Source organism: Camelus dromedarius, chromosome 8, assembly GCF_036321535.1.
Source record: "Camelus dromedarius isolate mCamDro1 chromosome 8, mCamDro1.pat, whole genome shotgun sequence".
NCBI lineage: Eukaryota > Metazoa > Chordata > Mammalia > Artiodactyla > Camelidae > Camelus > Camelus dromedarius.
Window position 1 is genome coordinate 45,848,120 of NC_087443.1, and position 24,273 is coordinate 45,872,392.

A 24,273-nucleotide genomic window follows, 5' to 3' on the forward strand; every position below is an offset into this window, starting at 1 on the left:
TCCCAATTAATTTAGCTTTATAATATTAATTCTCAAAACACTCCATCAGAAGAATATTCACTCAAAATTTACTCACTTTATTTGATGTGAAGTGATCAATGTGTCTTAAAATTTTCAGTTACAGTGGGTTTATTGTAGCATCAACAATTCTCAAACACCATTTGGACTTGTTCTAATATTAAAGAAGAGCCCTTTGTAGTTTCTTCACAGTTACTATAGTTTCATTCCTGTTTGGGTTTTGGGGCCTATTTTGTTTTGACTCTCAGTTGCATGCATTATTTTATTCTAACATTCACTAATTCCATAAATATTTATTAGTTTCATATGTGAGATACTGTACTGAGGACTAGGGCACTGAGATATTTATTACTTGTTTAACTATAAGCAAGATAATTAAATTCCATAAGCCAGAGTTTTCTCAGTTGTAAAATAAGACCAATGATATTTATTTATAAGGACATTATGAGATTTAAATGTAGGAATATATGCTTGAATATCTATGTATGTATATGAATATATAATGTGCTAGAATTAAAAATAACTAGAATCTTAAGTTGTCACTCAGTAGGTTATGTTAAATTAATTAAAACCTAAATGTGGTTTTCTTATTTTAAAATTAAAAGTTATTAAAGAAATAATACAGGGAAAATTCAGTATTTTTGTAATGTGAGTTTTCTGTCATAGTATTGTTACTGTTACTGATATCAATTTATAAGTTAAGCTCATTTTGAATGAAGAGTATCAGTTAAACTATAGTACGTTTCATGTTCTAGACTTTCATACTACACTGTCATTATCTTTTAATTTTCTCCTTAGAGAAAAAAGTGTTTGTTTAGAAATATACTGTAATTCTTTAACTATCCCATTCTGACAGGGCAACAAATGTAATGTGAAAAAAGAAGCATAACCAAAAGTACTATGTAAATTTCTTTGTTTTTAATTTAGGCAACGGACCCTGATGCTGGAATAAATGGCCAAGTGCACTACAGTTTGGGTAACTTCAATAATCTTTTTCGTATCACATCCAATGGGAGCATTTACACAGCAGTGAAGCTTAACAGAGAAGTCAGGGACTACTATGAACTTGTTGTCGTGGCAACTGATGGAGCGGTACACCCTCGTCATTCTACTCTAACACTGGCTATCAAGGTTTTGGATATTGATGATAATAGTCCTGTGTTCACCAATTCAACATATACTGTCGTCGTTGAAGAGAATCTGCCAGCTGGAACCACTTTCCTTCAAATAGAGGTGTGTGGAAAAAGCAATTATTTCATGAATTCTATGTGATAGATTTGCCATTAATGTAGGTTTGCCAGACTTAGCAAATTAAAAAAAAAATCCAGTTAAATTTCAGTTTTACTAAACAATGAGTACATTTTTAATACATGTCTCTCAAATATTATATACTGTGTTTTATCGAATAACTCTACAAAAAATTAAGATATTTATCTCACAGTCCTACCCAAAATTAAGATATACCAAAATGAAAGGAAGAAAAATTGCCTTTGTAAGACATTAATGAACATTTCTTAATAGATTTTTTAAATTTAAAAAGTAATGCTATATATTTATTATAACAATTGACAATATGATAGTCTATTTTTTAAAAAGTTAATAATCTCCCACCTTGTACCTCCAAAAGTACCCCAGTGTTAAATTTGTATGTGTGTTTGGTCACATTTATCTTTGTGCTCCCACAAATATGAAATGTTTATATATGTATATAAATATGCATGTGTGTAAGTATGTGTATATATGTATACATATATAGGTATATAGAATTGCTCTATATTTTACAGAAATGCCTATTATTTGTATTTTTTCCACTTCTGATATACAACTAGCATCCTTTCAGAAGTCTCATTCTCCTTTTCATTAGTGTCTCCATATCTTTAAGTCTCTTTTTTCAGTTCTCAAATACAGTATTACCATAAACTCTGGACATTCTGATTCAGTAGGTTAGGTTGGCCCAGAAACTTGAATTTTAACACCATGCCTTTAATTCTGACACAGGTGGTCTATGAAGTATATTTTGGAAAAAGAAAATCTAGTCCTTCCTTCACCTGAAATCCACAACTTGAATTTTGTTAGCATGGATTTCAAGAACTTGTATTTCTTCCTTAATTTGACTTAATATATGTTTACTTAGTTAATAAATATTAATACAAATCTGAAGAAGGCAGATACGACCAGGGAGAGGGACATTATTTCTCCATTTATTTTTCTATTCATCCATCCATTCATTCATGCATTCATTCAACAAGCATATTTCCAGTGTTTACTGTATGCTAAGTCCTCTGCTAGACTCTGGGGATACAAAGATTTCCTGCCTTCACTGAATCTTCATTTTGATGTAGCAGCCAGACAAGTAAACTGCTAATCACTTAGATGTCCTTAATGCAAGGACCTCTGTAAAAAGTTGATTTCTAAATGGTGCACTGAGGGGCAAGTAAGAGTTATTCAAGCAAAGGGGAAGAAAGATTATTCAAGGCATTGGAAGAACCTGGTCAAAATCCTACAGGAGAGGACAAAGTGGAGGGCTAAAGGTCTGAAAAATGTGTAGGTCCTCCTCACCATGTTAAAGAGATTGAAATTGATCCAAAATGAAGTGGAAAACAGGAAGGATTTTCGGTAGGAAAATGCCTTAATGAAATCTGTGCTTTAACGGTGTCTTTCCAGTTGTGATGGTGATGATTGATTGGAGGGAGCCAAGACTGAGGTTCACACAGGTGCTTGCCCGACTGCATGCACATGCTAGCAAACCCTCATCTTCCCCACTCCACCCTTGTTCCATCTGTTTCCTCTACCAGAGTCGCCTTTGCCAGGCTGTGCTACTGAATGCAGTGATCATCTACAAGACTTCCACTGAAACCTGCTTTTTTCAGCTGACATATTTTTTTGCCTTCTGTTTTCATGTTTATGTTTTATTTCTTCTTTGAGATAGTAGCCTGGAGGGCAGAATTATGTCTGTTCACCTTGTGCATCTCTATAGCACCTTGTACATAACAACTACTCAATAAATACCAGTTAATGAAAGGAGGTGTAACAGAATGATCTCTAGAAATGTACTGTAGGAAGCCTGTGGAAAGATATGATTGCTTATATTTCCTTCATTTTCTTATAATCCTTTAAAAATCTATTGTATTTATGGAAAGCACACAGTAATATTTATTTTTATTTAAATATTATTTTTCGTGGTTATGCCATCAGCAGGAAATAATAAACAATCGTTTATGATAATTTTTATTTCTTTACTATAGTATGACCCTTTTAAAATAAATAGAGTAACGAGATCAACATTGACAAAATCTCGTGGGTCTCTGACTCTGCCTCTATCTTTCTTTTTCTCCCTTTTCTTCTATCTGATAAATTACTTTTTAAAGAGTGCTTTTCTCTGAAACATGTCTTTTGATCATCATTAAATTCATGCTGTCCTAGGCACTGACACGTGACTTCCATCAGTCCTGCATTTCTTTCTTTTGGCAGTGACACACATATAACGGTTCTACTACTTAACTTGTTACAGGCCAAAGATGTTGACCTTGGAGCGAATGTATCTTATCGGATAAGAAGCCCAGAAGTGAAGCACTTTTTTGCACTGCATCCGTTTACAGGAGAACTCTCCCTTTTGAGGAGTCTGGACTATGAGTCATTTCCAGATCAGGAAGCAAGTATCACTTTTCTCGTGGAGGCCTTTGATATTTACGGAACAATGCCACCTGGTATTGCTACTGTCACGGTGATAGTAAAGGTAAGAAATGGACTTGACTTCTGGTTGCCACTTTGCTCTCTCTATGTGCAGTTTCTGGGTTGTTTTCTTTAATATTATACCTATGATACTTCGAGGCAGCAATTCATAACTATGCAGTGGTACTGTGAAGTATTTACAAAGACTTGACAAATAACTATATTATTTAACAACAAAATATAAATTTGAAAGATCTACTAAATAAGAGTCCAAACACTGTGGCTCCCTGGGTCTGCCATTAGCGCTGTGATTTCAGTCAAGCCATAATTTCTCTGGACTATGCTTTAGTCCAAATTCTATAGCACCAGCAATAATAGCTTCATCCAAACCCTTCGACTTAACTTTTTTTTTTTTTAATGATTCTGCAAGTTTAAGAGTCTTAAAGCCCCAGAACTAATTAGTTTAGTTTAGTTTGGAACTCAAGATTCTGGAATGGCATAAGCTTTGGAATCAGATGGAATTGGGGCTCATTTCTGGGTCAGCCATTTTCAAGTTCTGTGACCTTGGAGACTCTCCTAACCTCTCTAGATTTTGTATATCACTTAGTAAAATACCCTGTGCCAAATAATTGCCCCAAAGAGCGTGTCATCTTCCACTTCTGGGTTTCTTGTGATTTTTTTTTAAGGTGCGTGTTTGAAAAAAGACATGAAAAAAGATTTATCAGTCCTCACATATTAGTATATATAAAGGTCATCTGAGCTGCATGCTAAACTTTCAGATTCCTCTGTTTCCTACCAAAGGAGCACCTTCCCCACGGGGAGCATCTCAGACATCAGTTTTGTTGAATTGTACACAGATGATTCTCATACAGGTTGTGTGGCTGAGAAACATACTTCAGTTACAAATTACACATGCCAATGACCTTCAAGTTGCTTTACTAAATGAGTTTGGTACTGAAAAAATGACTTCAAGTGACCTTTATTTCTTTGGTGATACAGCATAAAAGTACTTTCATATTCATGTTCTGTATGTTTTTGGTCGGGGGAAGGAAACACAAATTTGAAACCACCTTCTTAAGGTGTTTTTCTGGTACCTGACTGGAGTTTGACTGGTTGAAAAGACAGAACTAGTCAGAAAGAAACAGATACTTACACAGAGTGATAGCCAAAGAGTGAGAGAAGAGAGAGAAGGAAAAGGCAAAGGGAAGAGTGCAAAGGATGTGGAAGATCTATATGATAAATGAAGACCTTACAGAGAAGTTTGTAGAAAGTTTCAGTAAGTCCGTGAATGAAATAGGTGAATGAGATTGAGTAACCAATTTAAGTTTACTTTGCTATAGATATTTTGATTCACATTTTATTCACAAATGTAACTATGTTCTATCAAAAATTTATGATGGATAATGATGCCTCAGATTTTGCCAAATGACCAGTAAAACCAAGTTTTCCATTTTAAAAGTATCTATGAAATTAGGCAGAAGAAAACATGGAAATAGGTGTAAGTTTAGAATTAATGTTTAGTTATCAATTCAGACCATAGGATTGAAATACAGATTTGGCAACCACACATTGCTCTACTAAACCAGGAACTATCTGATGACTTCTTGCAGTCATCTTGCATCACTAGACATGTGTAATAACTGAATGGGATCAGGTTATTTGGCTCACTAACTCTGTTAGGTTGTCTGATCCCAGCAATCATGCAGAAAATCACATGAACACCTATGTTCATTTAAAGTTTGCTGCCCTTACATTTCAAGTTGTATTGGTTCCCATGAGTTGCTTTTAATTTGTTCTTTTGAAGTGCCTAGAGTTACAGTCTATAATGTGTTTGAGGTGAATTGTTTAGCAGAATTCACCTGTGGTAAATTCCTCAAGATTTTATACCATCTGGTTCTTGCTGGCTACCTAAAGAATGTAGGAATGTCTGGGGATGACTCCAGTTCTCGAAAGCAGTTTTCAGGAGAGGGTTATAAAGCACAGAAGGTCATGGGCACCTTTTCTACAATGCTCATTTTTGTAGGGCACAGCAAAGTATAAATGATGGAATAAGAAATAACCACTTTTGTTGAATTTTTGTTTGATTGTTTAACTGATAAATAACTAAGGTATGCAGTTGATTTTCTTAGACAATAAAATACTGATATACATAGAAGACTATTGGGGATTTCATCAATCTCTGATTAGAGTGACTGTATTTATCATATAGGTAAATGCTCTAGTGCTCTTCTTGACTGCAAGATCTTTGGGTGTGGATTTTTCGTTTGTGTTTTGTTGTTGTTAAAATAATCCTGCAGTCGGAATAGGACATGGGGATTATTTCACAGCCTTTTCTTTACACCTGACCTGGGTGTATCTGTTGGTACACAAATGATGCTGTTTCTTCCCTGAGTCCTGCTCTCTCCTTTAAACTACACTGGAAAGGAGAACACATGTCCTTCCATTCTCTGATGCCCTAAAGCTGTCTGGAGTGTTTTATTAGGGTCTGGATTCCTTCTTTCTCAGGGGTTCACAGTGACTCTGAACCTACTTCTTCCATTTTGTGTCTCTCTATCCTAAGAATTTTATCTGTTTCAGGGAGTTGTAAATGTATCATTTCAGGGACTTAAATTTTTACTCAGCATTAAGTTCTCTTTGGGACTAGCAACTTGAACTATCAACATCCTTTCTTGGGTAACCTGCTTTACTATTTGTATCTCTCTTTCCTGAGACAATGATTTTCAGTGCTCTAGTGGCCTGGGGAAGGATCAGGGGGCAACATGAGATCAGGGAGGGCCTGAGGGGCTTCAGTTCAGATTTGGAAATGTTATTTGGTCACACTATGGTGGTGTGACATTTAGACATTTAGAAATCTGCTCACAAAAATATTTTAGAAACGTGATAATATTGGTGGTTATGAAGATGTCATGACAGGTACAGACATGGGAAAGTCTGAGATGAGACTGACTTAAATGAACTAAATGAGCACAATGTCTTCTGGATCATGTGAAAAATTTAGGCTCTCTTACCCTGGCCTCGCCCACCCCTATGGCTGATGGCACTGAACACTAAAAACATTTTAAATTGAAAAATGGTCCATTTATTGGCTGTCTGGACAATAAAGAGAAGAAAAGATTTGCCACTAATGACCTTCTCTTGTTCTTCTCAGATTCAGAGATGGATTCTCAAGCCGTGTAAAGCGTTCTCTCTTAGGATGGATGTGGTTGGTAACGGGGTGTTACAAACCCTCTCAGACTCTGGCTTGGCTGCTCTGGTTTCAGTTCAGATTTATTTGCTTTGCTTTATTTTTTTTATTTATTTATGGATGACAGAAGTTATTGGAGTCAAACTGAGTCCAAAACTGTCATCTGAACAAGCAGAATGCCCCCTAAATAAGTCCCATTCTCTATGTGGGACTTGAGTCTCTTGAAATGCCTTTTGTGTTCCTTGACCACCCCTTTCTTTTAACACAGGGGTATCACTGACGGCTTCTACAGCAGCAGGAGGGAAGAAATTATTCGTGGATGGGCTCTTCCTTTCTTTGGAAATAGAAGAGTGTTGATCTAATTTTTATTGTCTCAGTTGCTCTATCTTATTTGGAGAAGTCAAACCATTTCATTAGTCAAGGCTTCCTGATCTGTACAAAGTTATTTCTGATTTATTGTACATTTAAACCAAAATTTAATCAATATTTGATCCTAGATATTTTCAGTGCCCATTTTTTAAATTTGTCAAGGTTATTTAAGAATAATATAATTTGCTGTAACATTTCTCCAAATGCAGGCTGCCACTTGCTTTCCTTTCTCCTGATCACTCAGGGTAAGATTATCACAAAGAGAACTTTAAAACCCTATTATATACTATTGGGCCCATAAAAATATCATGCTTGTTTGTTTTGAAGAGAAGAATGGCACACAATTCTCATTTCCCCACAAATGTAAATCTTTCCCAAGCTTGCAAATTTTCTGCTGTTGGTCTGTTTACTTGCAGTACTGACAAGCTGTTTCGCTGATAACATAATTGCATGGTATTTGCCAAGAGATATTTCTACCCGAAACAGTCACTGCAGGGAAAGCATCTTGAAGATCTCTCTTTGAAAAGAAGCACAAACATCATTTCTTTTGTAAAGAAAGAAAAAAAAGAAAAAAGAAAGTTCAGGCACTTAATATCTAGTCCGTCAAACTTATTTAGAATTGGAGTAATGATGGGAAAATTGAAGTAATATCTATTTTGAAACAAAAATATTTTCAGTAGAGGAAAATAGAATTTTATCACAGACACCTGCAAAGAGCTTTCATAGTGTCAAATTTTAAGGAGCCAAAACAAAACCAATGATAGTCATACAAATAGTATGTACTTTTGTCTCAAAGGTTGTGTAGAACTGTGATAAAACAAGGCCTTTTTAATTGTACATTCATTGAATATCTATAAGAATTGAATTTGTGATGATAGTAAATTACATGATATGGGTAAATCTCTGGAAAAGAAAAATAAAATTCTGAATAGTTTCAAACATAAAACCCAGAAAAAAATCTGCCCTTACAAACTGAGTTATATAATATATAAAATACACAGAAAGAAAAGATCCATTTTCTAGAATAGGCCAAAAGCTGAATACAAGCCAGAAAGTTTGAAATATTTAAATATATATACAATTCTGGGCTGCATTAAAAGGTGTGTAAGATAAACAGATGATTTAAGCCATTTTCTGATTGTAATTTTGGATAGAATGGCTGCATGGAAGGAGGAAAGAGAATGAGGGAGATGTTTCTGTGGAAGAAGGGGACTGAATTCACCTGTGGTTGTATTTGCCTGTCAGAGAGGTTGCAGGTATGGAAACAGGCAGGGATAGGTCAAAGGATCAGAAATGAAAGACTATCCACAGAGGATGAGGTTATTCGGAAATGCTTTGAGTCTTGGAAGATGGAGCTAGCATTTTCATCTTTCAGAGGTATTTCCTCCCCTAGGCAGAAAAAAAAAATGTTCTTAGAACATAGAATATAGAAAAGAGAATGGTTTTTCTAGATAGAAACTCAATGCCCAGCACTAAGGCAACATTTACCAGACCATGGACGCCTGGCAGTCAGTGCTGTACCGCCTGTGTTCTGTGGTGACAGGGTTAGTAGAGCTCTTGTTTTGGTTTGGTCAAAGGAGCTGTGGTTTGAGAGACCAGAAGGTAGCCCAGGACTCAAACAAATCAGAAACTCTGGAGTTTCAAGATTTATAGCATCTTTCCTTCCCTTACTCTAGAGGGAGGAGATTGAATAAAAGATGACTTCTGTGGACCATCTAGTGGGAGTATGTTCTAATAGACTGATCATTATTTTTTATGACTTGTGTCTTTTGCCCTTGAGGTTGGCTGACCTAGAGAAAATACTTGCTTTGGACTGTGGCCTCCAAATGTTCCCCTCTGTTATAATCTGCCCTATCGAATTCTTAGTAGTGTCTTCTTTCTGATATGTTTACTTCCTTATTTCAAAAGATGCAAGTACATCAAGGAGAGCATGCCCTGGGGCTGAGTCAGATAGTTTCTTAAAGCGTCTGCCTACTCTTCTGTTCTATAGTTTTACAACTAAGATGTAACCTACTTTCACTGAAGAACAAAGCTAGAGGAAACAAAAATGTACATCCCACCAGAAATAAAGATAGTATCTCAACAGTAATAATCCATATTTCGATGGGCCACTCTCATGGTCCCACTGATTTCTAGAAGTCTTAAAAAAGTTCTTCACTTGTATACAAAATTAAGTAGCTTTACCCTCCAGTGATTATCGCATTCTTTCCTGCCTGCCAAGGCGATTGAGACCAGTTTTGCTACCGCCACATGTCTCTCAAATTGAACTGTGTCTGGTGGGGGTGATGGATGCTGATAAGCCTTGTAGATACTAGTTACTGCTAAGTGCTGGCCCCATTCTGCATCCTATCATGACTGTAGCTGCTGTCCCCACCCTGATGAATTAACTACCACATACTGGGGGCACTCTTGACATACTGGAATCCTCAGTATGAACTCTGAACACTTAATTCACCAAAGTCATACAATATTGCAAACAGTAATAAATTGTACCTTCAATATATTAGTATCTTCAAGGTCTCTCACGATATAGTTCTTAGAGCACTAGCTCCTCAGGATGGTAATGGGTGTCTCATAGACAAAGAATTACATAGACAAATGGATTTGGGAAACACTGGGATATACAAAACTAAACAGACCTCTGCACTGTAAGCCTTCATATAGGATCTGTAAACATGTTAGTGTACATCATAGATCTCAAGAAAATAAAATGTATTTCCTGCAATTGATCATGGGATCCTTTTTATTTGTAAAGCTTCTGATAGGACTAATTTTCCAAAGAATGCAGTTTTGTAAGGAAAAAAAAAAACTTTGTTAGGTTTTAGTGAAAAGAACTATCTGTAGGGTTAAATATTGAATAAGTTGTTGTTTTAAATGTACAAATACAACTGCTGGAACTATCTTGACCAAAAATAAAGAAAAGAGCCTTGTAAATAATTATAAAAATTGTCTTCAGGGAAATAGATTAGCATTACACAATGTTTAGAAGCTCACTGGGTTGCCAGGATAGTTGGAAGAAGTTCTTAAAATGTAAAATAATTTTGGAAAGAGATATTTAAAAATTTATGTGTGGAATTTTAATGCAAAACTTACTTAAGTCATTTTACATATAATCTTCTGGTGACTTTGCCAGTTTTTTTTTCCTCCTCATGTCCAAGTATCAGAATGATGCCTTTAGGATCTGACACACCAGAATTAAATCAAAGCTGTATCTTTTATTAGCCTGATAATCATAAACAACTTAGTTTCTCTGAGCTTCAGTTTCCTTATTTTAAAAATAGAAATAGTAATAATAATAGCAAACATACATTTTAGGCAAATTAATTGAGATGGTAAGTTTAACACACTTAGTATAATGCCTGATATGAAGTAAAAATAAACCATACACCCACATGCACACATACATATATAATGATGATGCACTTTTGAGAAAGTCTAGAATAGCATGATGTTCTTAGAATTTGCTGAAAGATTTGAGCTCAGAATATGCAATTGACCACAGTGTCATGGCTTGCAAAAAATTCCAAAAATGTATCAACTGCCTTCACCCCACATTATCATTTTGTTCAGGGAAATCATATGGAAATGGAATTATGTATTAAATCAGTGGGTTTGTCAACATTGCACAGTGTTAGCCTCTTCTAATTTAACCATCAATTTTGAAGGACTGTTTTACCTACCAGAGTGTTTGACTAATAGGGCAGTTGCTCGGGTAACAGAGACGTGTCCTATGTGAAATTTAAACTCATTACTCTTAAGTTCTCCTTACATTCTTGAACTTCAGCTTTCATAACGATCATCACACTTGGTTCTTTCTTCCTTCCTTCCGTCCCTTTCTTTCTTTCCACACTAAACTGTAAGCTCGGTACCAACAGGCATTATACCTTTCTTGGTGGCAACCATGTCTCCAGCATCTAAACTACTGCCTAATGCACAGCAGGATTCCATCAATATCTGTGATCCTGAGAGTCACAGCATGCATGTTGCTACCTGTGGTAAAGCATAACTTTGACTACCTTACGTTAGGGATATACTGTCCCCCAATAATCCAGAATAGCTCCAAACTCAGAAATAAAACCAAAACAACCCCCCCCCCCCCAAATTTAGGCAGCTAAGAAAGAGAAGCTTCCTGCACAGGTTTGGGTCAAAAAAAAAAAAAAGGTGAGGTAAGTTCATGATTTGCATTTAAGAGAGCCCCATGCAAAACAAAAAAGGAAAGATTTGTTTGATTGGAGATGGAACCTTTTTGACCCTTGGTTGTAGAACCACAAGAGAAGGGAGAGAAGTCAGAAAAGACAGAGTGACAAAGAAGCCCAAAGGGAAGAAACAGCGGAAGGCAGGTAAATACCAGAAACAACAACTCGGACAGCGAATAGAGGGCGTCTGGCAGTGGAAACAGAATTGGTAACAGGCAGAGGAGAAACGAACTGTTCCATCTGCCAAGGAAGAGGAGGCATCAGCTCCATAAGACTTAAAGGATTTCAGAGGGCAGGGCCGGCAGTGGTTCCATGGCGATGGTGCTAACGCTAGGTGGTACCAGAGCAGTGACGGAGGTCATTCCACCCACAGGTGCACACCCTTTGGTCTCCTCATAGAGCGTGCATGAGGGTTTAAGATGAGGGCTGGTGTTCTCTATGATTTCATCATTTTTAAAAAGATGATCAGAATATAATCAATTAGTACTCTTCTATCAGGAAAAAGCCTCTTATCTAGAATAATTTTTATCCGTGATTCCAGAAATCAAAATGTTCATCATCTCTTTCTCTTTATGGAGAAGCTACCATTAACTTGTAAATTCACCAGCAAGTTCCTGTCTCCCTGGTATGCTCGTTAAAAAAAGGCTCCTTAAATCTACTCTGTGATCTACCGAAGAAGAAATGGTTTCTGAGATTATTTTTGGCTTGGATTTAGAAAATAAATAAATGAAACTCATATTTCCTTGCTCCTAGCTAACTGTACTTTCAGTTGCACTTTTAGTTGCTTGATACATGGAAACTAATTACACTTACTAGTACAACAGTTGCTTTTTCTAAGAAGAGCAAGGCGTAGTTCTAGTTGACAACCATGGTAACATTCAGAACACCCTTCAGAAACATGAAAAGTAAGTTTTTTCAGACCAGCAAAAATTATAAACACAAAAAGCAAACTATTATAGGTTTTAATAATTGTTACCGAGGATATAGAAAAGGAAATTTTTTGCCAATACTGCCCTCTAGTGGAATAACGGGCAACAGAAAAGGGCTAGCCTTTGGAGAGTGGAGCTGATCCTTAATTTCCTGCATAATAGAGCATTTGTACAGAAGCAGATTTATGTACATTTTTCTTCAGACATCCCTGGAGCATAAATATAATGAACTATTGATTATGCTCGTTGGCATTGCATCTCAATAAATTCTTTCATCTGAAATAATGCATTGTGCAAGAGCTAAGTGCAGTGGGCTGCACATCTTAGCCACGGTAAAAGATTGTAACCTCAAAATATGTACAAGGTACCATAAAACGAAATACAGCTGCAGTAACTGTATTGATTTATTCTTCATCCCTTCAATGGCAAGCAAACTGAAGAGGGGTTCACCAGTCTTTTAATGGTCTTCAGTTGTTTACCACCTTAGGTTTCTGTGTAATCAGTTTGTGAGTCCAGATGATAAAAATGTCCACTGTGCATTCAGTTAGCAGGTGAATCTGGTGAATACTTTTCTGGTAAAAAAAAAAAAAAAATAGGGAAAGAGAAGGCCACTGTACTCAGCACTGTTAACAGCTGTATTGACATAACTGGGAAATCTTTTTTTTTTCCTGAAGAATCAAATTCATCCAGAAAATACCTGGAACATTAAACTTTTTAGTGTCCCCTGGGGGATAAAAAAAAGAAGAAAATTCATAAGAACATATTGAGTTTATGTGATTTTGGAAACACATCACAGAAAAATCACAAAGTTGGGCTCTTTCTTTTCTAACCTTCAGAAGTTAGAATTTAGGGGTGCAAGAGGAGTTCCGCCCCTTTCTTTACAAGATTCACTTGTTAAATTAATTGGCACTCTTGAAAAGAGCAGGAGAAATTGTGCATGCAAATGTCTTATATATTTACCCCCTGCCTGAAACCTGAAGATCAATACTCTTCACTGTCCTCATACAGAGAACCAGTGCTTCCTAGGTATGCTTACTTGTTCAGATTCTAAAGCTCATAATTTATAAAGGAAGTCTTCTTTTTCATAGTAGAGGTTGTGAATACAAGTCACAACAGAGGAAATTATTTTTTTTTTAATTTTTACAGTTTTGATCACAGTTCAAGATCTCCAATTTTTATTACAGTCTACAGGGTTTTTCATATTCACAACTCAGAAGTCAACTCTGTTGTGAACATAAAAGCAAGCTGTATTTGATTGTAATAATTAACTATCCTGACCTCTTTGCAAAAAGAGGTGTCTATGATCAGTTAATTTGTGCATTTCAATTTACATTGAGCAGGAAAATTGTTGTATCTGAGCAAATATCAAAGATTGTGTAGAGTAATTTTTTTCTTTTGTTTTTAATAACAAGTGAGAAAAAAAGATGACCTAGAGAATAAGATAATTAACAAATTTAGCTTTGGGCTCAAATACGTTTGACCCAAAGTACCCAAAACAGTGCAGGATGTAAAGATTATTTTAATGTAAGTAAATTTAAGAAATATAAATCAGCCATGTTATAAGCATTGTTTTGGAGGAAAAAAATGATATACAATTCTCCTTAAAAGATACAGTGGTTGAGAAAACAATGGTCTTGGTCTCTGGGAACCAGATGAATTGGTTTGACTTCGCCGAAGAAGTAGATTAATTTAGGCAGTCACTAACCTGTCTGCAGAATCAGTATCTTGACTTGTCAAATGACAGTTAAGTGACACAAAGTTGGGGACATCTTTTTCCTGAGTCACCATAGTATCCCCAGTGCCTAGCACTGGGTCATAAAAATGGGAGAAACCTGGAAAATATTTGTTTAATGAGTGACACTACATGAATAACAAACAATGCACTAATAGCACTGAATTGTGAAAATTAAAAAAGATGCATTTAAATGACTTTGAAAAAAATCTTTAAATAAGTTAACATTATTTTTTTGACTATAAGGACATCTAATCCTACGTGTCATTATTGTAGGGTGCTATAGGGAAAACATTCTTTAATCATTTTATGTTTGTAAAAATGTAAGATGGCATCAGAGGACACTTCACAACTTGCATTTGAAATGTTCTAATCATACCATTATGCTAAGTATATAAAGAATTTGAAATCACACCAGAAACATTAAAGAGCTTTCAAAGCAACAACAACAAAACAAAATACGATCTTCTACAGCTGTGTCATAGAAGGGCATTTTTTATGAAACGTGTTCCTACTTTTAAAAGTTCAAAACTACCTCATACCATTAGAAGTATCTTCAGAGAAAATTTCAATCATCCTTCCATTATCTGAAAGGTGTATTTGGAGGAGGGCAGGGTGGGTGGAATGGGGTAGGTATCGCACACATGAATATTGTATAGGAACTCTGGCAGTTTCCTCTGGGCTGTCATTCTGTAGTGAAGGTAAAGGAATTGAGAGGACGGAAGGCTGACAGTGGCAAATGGGTTGTGTGATACGGAGAGTTGGAGTCGGTCTAGCAAGTGTGGACCTAACCCAGTTTCAACAGAAGCACTAAACTCTTAATTGTGTTTCACAGGATATGAATGATTATCCTCCAGTATTTAGTAAACGAATCTACAAAGGGATGGTCGCTCCAGATGCTGTCAAGGGTACACCTATCACGACCGTTCATGCTGAAGATGCAGACCCTCCTGTAAGTAGCAGACATTGATTAATACGATGAACTGTAGTCAGAAAAGCCTTTAACACTTATAAATGACCCCATTCCCAAGACAGAATAGCCAGTTTGTGTGAGCTTCACTCTATTCACTCACAGACATTTTATGTACTCTTGCCTGTTGCACCCACAGACACGGACCATATTTCAAGTGATTATTTGAACTTATACATTTAGGGATATGCTTTTCGTTTTACTGGAATCCACAATTTGTTATTTATCAATTTGGCTAGCACTAATGATAAATATGTACAGAATGAATTGTCTACATTTGTAATCAGTATCATTCAGGTTCTTTTTTTTTTTCCCCTCCTTTTTCAGTTTTATTAGGTAGAATTATTACAGTTCGACTGCACATTATATTGCATGTGAATACATACATACAGTATATTCAGGTTCTTTCTTTAGAACACTGTAAGCTTAGGTTAGCCTGGATAAACTTTATCCTTATGTATTTTCCATTTTATTTATATTTTGCTAGCCAACACTAAATCAACATATGACATAATGTTATACTGAATGTGTTAATTTTGGTAAACTAAAATGATATTGCTTTAAGAACATATTTAATAGATTATTTTATTATCCAGAATTTTATCTCTTTTGAGATACCTCAGATTGCTTTTCAAAATAGAGGGTTTCCAATTAAAACATTGTTGTAGCAGAAATGAGGTAAATTTTCCTTAATATTATTTCTTAATGAATTAAAATAGCATATAGAAGTGAGAGTGCCTATATAAAAATGCTTTCTATAAATAACTTGAGTGCTTTATAGATATTAATTATTTATTCTTGTAATAGCCAAATGATGATTTTTTTTTAACTTTGAGTGAGCTTGCAGTATAAGTCGATGGCTGATACATTCTAGAAAAAAATACTAAAAGTACTAAGTAAACCATTTTTTAAAAGTAAGAAAATAGAAAAAGACCTCAAGTTTATAAGTGATTTACAAGTTCTGTTTTGCATTGCTAATATAAATAGTATTTATGTAATGCTATTTATTTAATAAAGGATGAATGACAGTCATAATATTTTCAGCTTCAATTGTGACAAGCTGGATAAAGTCTTTTGTGACTATGAGGTCTTGAAAAATAATAATATTAACATGAAGCAATGACCTTTCACTCAGACGTTCCTTTTCTCAAGTGTGTTAAAATGTCTTTAAAACTGATTTACTGCATCCTGGGAAATACGATAGGCAAAATTTCATAGCCTTGAACACACCAATAGAGATGGTGAATATGAAATTGGTGGTTTGTCTGCTTTTTAAGTAAACTGTCAGAGGTACAAGATACTTTGAAGTGCACATTCAATTCTAGTCAAGACATGTGCTTTGAGTACCAGCTCCACAGTGATCACAGTGCTAACCAGTTTGTGCTCTCCAGAAACAGACAATCTCATAGGGAAAACAGACCTGCACACAGAAACTATAAAGCACTGTACTGAATTAAGTTACAGTGTAAGGAAGGAAAACTGTCCTTTCTTCCCCTCCAGGTTCCTTGTCTAGTCTAATAATTAAGTTTACATAAGACAGATTAACAGGAAAAAAACAAATTTAAATTTGTATGTACGGGAGCTCATAAAAATATGCTCAAATAAGTGACCAAAGTAGGTAGCTTTTGTACCTTTTAGACCAAGAAGCAATACATTTGTGAAGAATCGACAAGCTGAAGGGGTCTGGGCTTGGGGTAGTAATTTAATTTAGAAGTAACAGGTTTCCTTGTTGCTCCTACCCGTCCTTGAATTCTCTCTCTCTGGTAATGAGGATGTCTCTCTCCTGATGCAGGGAGGTTATCTTTCATGTGGGAGATTTATTTCTTGCTTTTAGGGGGACAAAGAAGAGTCAGAGTGTCCTTCCTACACTGACTGTTTCTTAAGCAACTTTAATTCAAAGTAATCGATATGCCCAAGTGACATATTTTGGGCAGCCTACCCTGAACCCTGTCATAAGCAAACACAGCATCTTAAAATACTCGAATTTCTAAGAAATTTTCATTAGCACAGAATGTACGATAGGGTTAAGTTTCATGGCATTAATGATGAGAGACTGCACGTGGGGCTGCTGCTCCCTATGTAGCACAGACCTCAGCGTTTGAATATGGATGGCAAAGTCCCCACTTCACCTTTGACACCTGTGACCTTGGTACCTGGTGTGATATTCAGTCACTCCACTGATGTGAAGGATGCTGTCTTGGTCTATCGTCTATACTCTAAATAAGTTATATTACTTATCTGCAGAATTTATGTAGAAAGAAGGCCCTCTTTTACTTCCTAAAGCCCTTTTATGGAAGTTTAGCAGGCTCAAACGCTGTATTTCTTTGGAAGAAGCTCTTAGGTTTGCATTCCCAATAGTAGTTTTTAACATTCAATATCTAATGCTGGCTCTTCAGTAGATGAAAGGTGGATGCCAGTCATCAGCTGGAATACTGAACATGCGTATTTCACTTAGTGAATGCATATTTTATCAGACTCAGTTTTGATCCTTGAAACACTAGCAATCTTTTGGTATAACTAGTATTCAGCATAGAGTTTTCTCTATCACTGATGCAAATTGTGTCCCTTATTAGCATAGTCACAATTTGGCTGCACCTACACTGATCCAAAATAAAAGCTCACCTCCATGAAAAATTTTTGAAGGTTAAGTGTTATGTTACAGAACTTTCAAAAATGTTATGATTGATTTTTGCTTTCATTGGTTTATGTTGATGCCATAAATATAGAATAGGTCTTTTTTTGCTTAGATTTGCCAAGTGTTTTCTACTCTGTTACTATTGTAAATATTTAATTTCCTATCCTCCAGAGCACTTATGTCAGTTCCACTACTTGGGGCTGTAAGTATCTATGGTAACCCTATGCTTATTTAATGGTGTCTCTTCCAAACTAGAAGGTAATGTCCTTGAGGGCAAGAATCAAAACTTACTCCAGTTTGCTTTCCCACATCTAACTCTGTGTTTGGTACTTAGTAGCAAACATTTGTTGAATAAATGAATAAATTAACAGTTATTTCTGTGCCCTTTAAAACTGACAGAATATGCCAGATCTTAAGAAATTTAATTAACTGTGGCCCTGGAAAAATTTCTTAATGTCTCCAAGCCCAAGTATGGACATTCTAGGGCTGTGAGAATTAAAGAGGGTGATACATATATATTACCAAGTGCTGCTTCCACCCCCTCTTATAGTAGGCACTCTTACAATTCTGCAATAATAATTTTCATCTCTAGAGGTTGGCCATATCAGGCCAATGAAATGAGAACCACCCATTTTAAACTAGGAAACAGCAACAGTGAAATCTGTTGAAGTATCAGATGGAGAAATGGGTAAGGTCTCAAAGCCAGAGAGAGCACAACTGCTGAATATAAATTAAGAATTATGAAATGCATGTTGTGCAAAACTGCAGTGATCTAGAGGGAGGAAAAAAATCTTCCAGGGGATTTTTCCCCTGAATTAAAGCCATTAGGACGTTTATTTTCTGTCTTGCTTCTGTGACTGCATTGACGTTATGTAGTTCACCGGAGACGTATATAGTGAATGACTGATCATTTTGGATATTAAAAATTGCCAGCCTTTTCTTTCTGCTCACCAGAGACTTCTCACTCCAAATTTCCACAAAGTGAAACTGCAAGTGTGATTTCCATTTGTGTATGTTTATTCTTTCTGGAGCTGCAGGCCAAAGCCCACGATACGAGAGCTCTCTTTCTGGGTAGGGTAAACGTCCTTTATGAGCACGTGGACACAGACAAATCTGGATAAATGAATGAATAAATTATGTTTCCCTTTTGCTAATTTCCAAGAAGGTGTGTGGAGCCCATGGAGACAGACCTTCTCATGACTGTGTCATTCTTGCCGTTTAATGAATCTGAGGAATTTTTAAGATCCTTGTTTAAAGCAAATCAGTAGATGGAACATGTTTAATATCAGCAATTTTGACAAATTTTCTTACTTGCCTATATTCATGTGAGAAATATTTAGATATTGATGACTTTTTTTTAGGTTTTGATACTGTTATGTGAAGTAAATGTGCTCCTTAAAAAAAGATCGTGTAAGTTCTCGACAGTAATTGGCTTTAAGAATCAGTGAGTATTCTCACTATCCTTTTCTTCTCAGAAATTATTTTTATAAAGGGATAACATTTGCGACTGTAAGATGATTTTCCCCCTGCTGAGATTTTGCAAGTTATACTAGCCTTTCAGAGTTCAGACAAGCTACCTGAGGAATTATTTTTAAAGTGTTTTCACATTTGGCTTTAATACCCTTTTCAATCATTTGAGTGCACTTTTGTTGATCCCTTTAGCATGAAAAAAATGGTCAGTTTTTTTCTTTTCTGTGATGTATGACTAAAAATGTCATGAGGTCACCGAATAATGCCCGGTAATTATGGCATTGTTTTCAAAACGCTTAACCCTCCACATAGTCATTTGGTTGCAGTCTATAAGCAGAGGGCCTAACTGTGGAATGAAAACAACAATCATCTTTATCCATGATCTGCTGCTTGCTTGCTTTGTGTGCAACAGTTAAAACTGTTCGGGGCGAGGAGTGTTATAAGAATGAGTTTTTATCTCCAGAGAATATGGCTGTTCTGTATCATTTTTCATTGATATCTCTACAGATCTGTTTTGCACCACTCACTACTTACTGGCTTGTGTTGTCTTGCTGTATTGATTTAGGTTATTGCTAGCAATGTAGCAGAAATTCTGGTTTTAAAGATCAGTGCCTGCTAACCACACTTGCTGACCCTGGAACACGTGGAGGGAACGTACTGGGCTCAGCGTTGTGTTTAATTTTTTCCTTCACATCAAAGCTGTTAGGGAAATAATCGAGAACTGTTTTCACGGTGCACATCAACTTGTGGAAATTGAATAGATGTAGCCTAGCCTGAGTCCCTCTGGTGTTGCACACTTAATTAGAAAGACACCACACTGTGAAACAGTTGGGACCTGGTCTTTAGAATGACAATGGGTTATAATTAGATTTGAAAGTGAAAATGAATACAAAAGGCAGGGTTTTATGAGAAAGTTTACAAGTGATTAATGTCTAGAAAAGGCTTATCTAAGTATTTTAAAACTCTGTGTCATTTTCTCTTTTTGTGGCTTATCGATTCTTTTCAAGAACAATTATATTGTTGACATTACTTGAGATCAATATTAGATTTAACTGTTTCAGATGTAAATGTTCTTCTAATTAAGAAGCTGCCATGCTTACCAGGGCTAACAGGGCGTTTTTCTTTTGTTATAACACTAATGTTTATAAAATTTAGGGTTTTTTAGCCTTTACAAAAGTGTCATCCAGTGACGTATTATTATTATTATTTTTCTGGATGAGAATAAACCTCATGGGATTAGTCTCTTAATACACCACAGCAAGAGAGGTTTCCAAGGGAATTGAGTAAAATATAACAAGCTCTGTCTGGGGCTCACCCATAGGCTTTATGGCTTAAATAATGTGCTTTATTTTGAATTTCTTGCCAGAGGAAATGAGAAGAGACCCTCTAAAAGAGTATCTTGGCTTCTTATCATCCAAATTCTTGACTTTAACACCGTCAAAGCCTGTTAACTCCTGGCCTTACCATTAACCACTTCACAATTCTTCCATACCCTTGGAGATGTAGGCAGTAGACCTGCAATCAAACATGTGCCTGGCACAACACAGACACTTCACAATACTTAGTGAATAAATTAACCAATCAGAAAACTTTGTGTATGTGTGTGTGTGTGTGTGTGTGTGTGTGTGAACTTAAATAAAAATATGACAAGGTAGAGTCAGAGTGAGCCATGATAGTGTGCAAGAAAGATGCCAAGAATGAGGAAATGAATGCTTCCTGGTGTGATCTGAGCCTGCTCAGGACAGGAATTCAACTTTTAAAAAATGTAGGAGATTCATTTAAGTGAGGGTAGAAGAAACTGGCAAAGGAAATGCATCAAAAATTGCAGAGTCAGAAATACTCATCAGACGTTCATAAATCTGTGTAATATGGTCTGAACCAAGAAATGTGAGCTATTTAAAAGAACACATTAGGCTGTCTTAGAGAGTCACTTGTAGACAGGAAATGTGGCAGATACGGCTTTACAAAACCCATTTTATTACATAGAAAATGGAAGCTTACTGAAGTCTTACAAACAGGACAATGACAAAATCAAAGCTGCATATTGGAACAATTTGTTTCCTGTGATATGCAGTCTTCACTGGATGAGATGATGAGTTAGCAGCAATTGCTTTCACTTAAGCATGAAAAAAAAAGGTGGTTGATGGAAATGGGGAAAATAAAAATATGTAAAAGCAATTGAAGTTAGATAGATTAACAGTGATTGGGCAGGAGGTTGAAGATCACAAACAGAATGAAAGCACAATCAAAAGTCAATCATATGATATCACTTATATGTGGAATCTAAAAAAAAAGACACAAATGAACTTATTAACCAAACAGAGACAGACTCACAGACATAGAAAACATACTGATGGTTACCAGAGGGGAAAAGGGGTGGGGAGGGATAAATTAGGAGTTTGGGATTTGTAGATACTAACTACTATTTATAAAATAGGTAAACAACAAGTTTATACTGTATATCACAGGGAAATATATTCAACACCTTGCAATGAAAAAGAATGCCTATAATGAAAAAGAATATGGAAAGGAATATATATATATGTATAAAGAAATCACCCTGCTGTATACCAGAAATAACATAACATTGTAAATTGACTATACTTCCATATAAATTAATTAATAAATTAATTAAGTTTCTAGCTGGAATATTAAAGATGTTCATGACATTAGTCGATAGAAATAAGGTAGGCAGAAAAGAAAGCTATTTTAAGGAGAAAATAATGAAATCAAACTAGGAAGAGTTTAATATTAAATGATTTCAAAATATCTAAGTGCAGTCATCTACAGAATGATAGAAGTTGTCTGATTCCCTCCCCAGGGCATGGAGGCTGAGAGAACTAAGTCAGGACATGGCAAGTGAGGGAGTGATACTCACCAGATCTATCCAGGAACCAGAATGCCTGGGTCGGCAGGAAGCATATCTCTTTCCCAGAGTTATAGGTTCATCAAACTAAAGAATACATAAGACATAGTGCTGAGAGGAGGCAGGAGGCAGACGGCAGGATGGAGCCAAGATTCCTTAGCACAGGTGAACAACCTCGTGAAGAAGAACTGAGGGAGCTACTGGGTTGCCATAGCAGCTTTGATCCAATGCCAGGATGACCTGGCTGTATTGCAAGGGCCAGGGGTGGGTCAGGTAGAAAATATGGGTGTAACAGCACAGGACAACGTGTGGAAGAGGAGACATGTGAATAGAAGCTGAAGCGATGAGAATAAATAGCATTTTCCAAGAGAGAAAACATAACCAGATAAAAGGAAAACTTGGAAATAAAGCCTCAGGTTTTGCCCTTTTGTGGATGGAGCAGGAGCTGTGGAGTGGAAAGAACCAGAGGAAGGAAAGATGAAGAGAGGGTAGAAGAGAAATCTGCTAGTGATGCGGTTCAGATGAAAGGAGGCTTTCAATGCCAAGAAGGAAATTAAATGGTAGAGAATGTTTTGTTTTATTTTTGTTCTTGTTTTCTGTTTGTTTTTGTTGTTGTTGGGGGGGGTTGTTTGTTTCTTTGTTTTTCTTTTTTTGTTTGTTTTTTTTAAACAGACAGGGCAAGGAAAATGAAATCAAGCCAGTTGAAGGTCCATGGCTTGGTTAATTAGAAACTCATGAGTAACTTTCATGGTAAACTGGCCTCTGCTTTCCTGCATCTTACTTAATATCCCTTAATTTTTCATGTGTCTGTGTTATTTTGAGAGTGTGACATTTATTTATATGGTATTTTTGTTGTTGTTGTTTTTGAGACAATCAGTTTTCTTTTATTACATTTTCTTCAAAAAATTACTTATGTGCATTCTCCATAGAAATTATCTATAGCATTTAAGTTATGTTTATTGTCCATATTCACAACTACTTATACTTATTTCTGTGTTTAAGGCTACATAGGATTTATGCCATTCCTTTCATATTCTGACTTACCCATTTTTAAGTTCTTCATCTTGTTGCATCTCTTGGTTTACTCATATATGTCTTCAATTCTTTGGAAAGATGTATACCATGTGGGTTTTTATATGTATGAAATTCTTTTGTTTATACACAGAACAAAAAACTTAGACTATTAGAGCCTTGGGTTCAAACTTTTGCCCTGTAAAACTATCCATATGCTTTTCCACTATTTTCTGTTTTTTAACATTGTAGAAGTATGAGGCTATATTAATTTTCTTAATTTTTAGGTTTTTGTTTGTTTGTTTCTGCTTGTAAGACTCATTTCAAGACTGAAATGTTTTCACTGGTGTATATTTAGATACGCCTTTCTCTGCGTGGATTGTGTCTGGTATAGGATGGTCCCTTTCAATCTGCAAACTTACATACATGTTCATCAGCCCAAGAAAGATTTTAGTGGCTTCAACAATAAGGATTCTGGGGTGAAACTGGCTGGTTTCAACTCTTAAAGCTCCTAGTGACTGTCCACATGGCCCTGGACAATTTTCTTAGTCACTCTGTCCCTCAGTTTTCACATTTGTAAAATGAGAACAAAAATAACATAACTAAAACCTTACACCCTTTGAATAACAACTCTCCATTTCCCCTTCCCCAAGCAGCAATTCCGTTGTTTCTCTTTTTCAGTTTGACTGTTTTGAATACTTCATCTAATTGGAATCACGTGGTATTTGTCCTTCTGTGACTGGCTTATTTCACTCAGTGTAATATCCTCAAGGTTCATCTATGCTGTCACAAATTACAGAACTTTATTCTTTTTTAAGGCTGAATACTATCCCATTGTATGCATATGCCACATTTTTTTAATCCACTCACCCACTGATGATCAGTTAGATTATTTCCTTACCTTGACTATTGTAAATAATGCTGCAATGAACATGGCAGTGCAAATATTTCTTCAAGAGTCTGATTTCAATTATTTTTAGATACACACCTAGAATTGGGAAGTATGTACTGTGAACTTCTAACACAGCAGGATTTTATGAACACGTAGCTACAAGACTAGAATGTATGAACCTAATGTTCTGAAAATAGCGGGAAAAAGAAAATAACACTATTATATAAAGTTAAAAAAATGCACACAAAAGTGCCAGTTAGGTTTTCCTACCAAAATGCTTCATAGTTAACAATACCAGAGTAACACTGGCTCACTTTTAAAAAAAGGTT

General features: G+C 35.8%; 1 protein-coding gene across 1 annotated transcript in view; it reads left to right on the forward strand.

Annotated features, from left to right (window-relative positions):
- The window catches only part of PCDH15 (protocadherin related 15), a 1,333,392-nt gene that overhangs the window by 1,181,263 nt on the left and 127,856 nt on the right, over positions 1-24,273 (forward strand). The window contains exons 23-25 of the mRNA XM_064488173.1: positions 946-1,251; positions 3,530-3,754; positions 14,936-15,052. Coding sequence (XP_064344243.1) covers positions 946-1,251; positions 3,530-3,754; positions 14,936-15,052 — 648 coding nt within the window. The remainder of the gene's footprint in view (positions 1-945; positions 1,252-3,529; positions 3,755-14,935; positions 15,053-24,273) is intronic.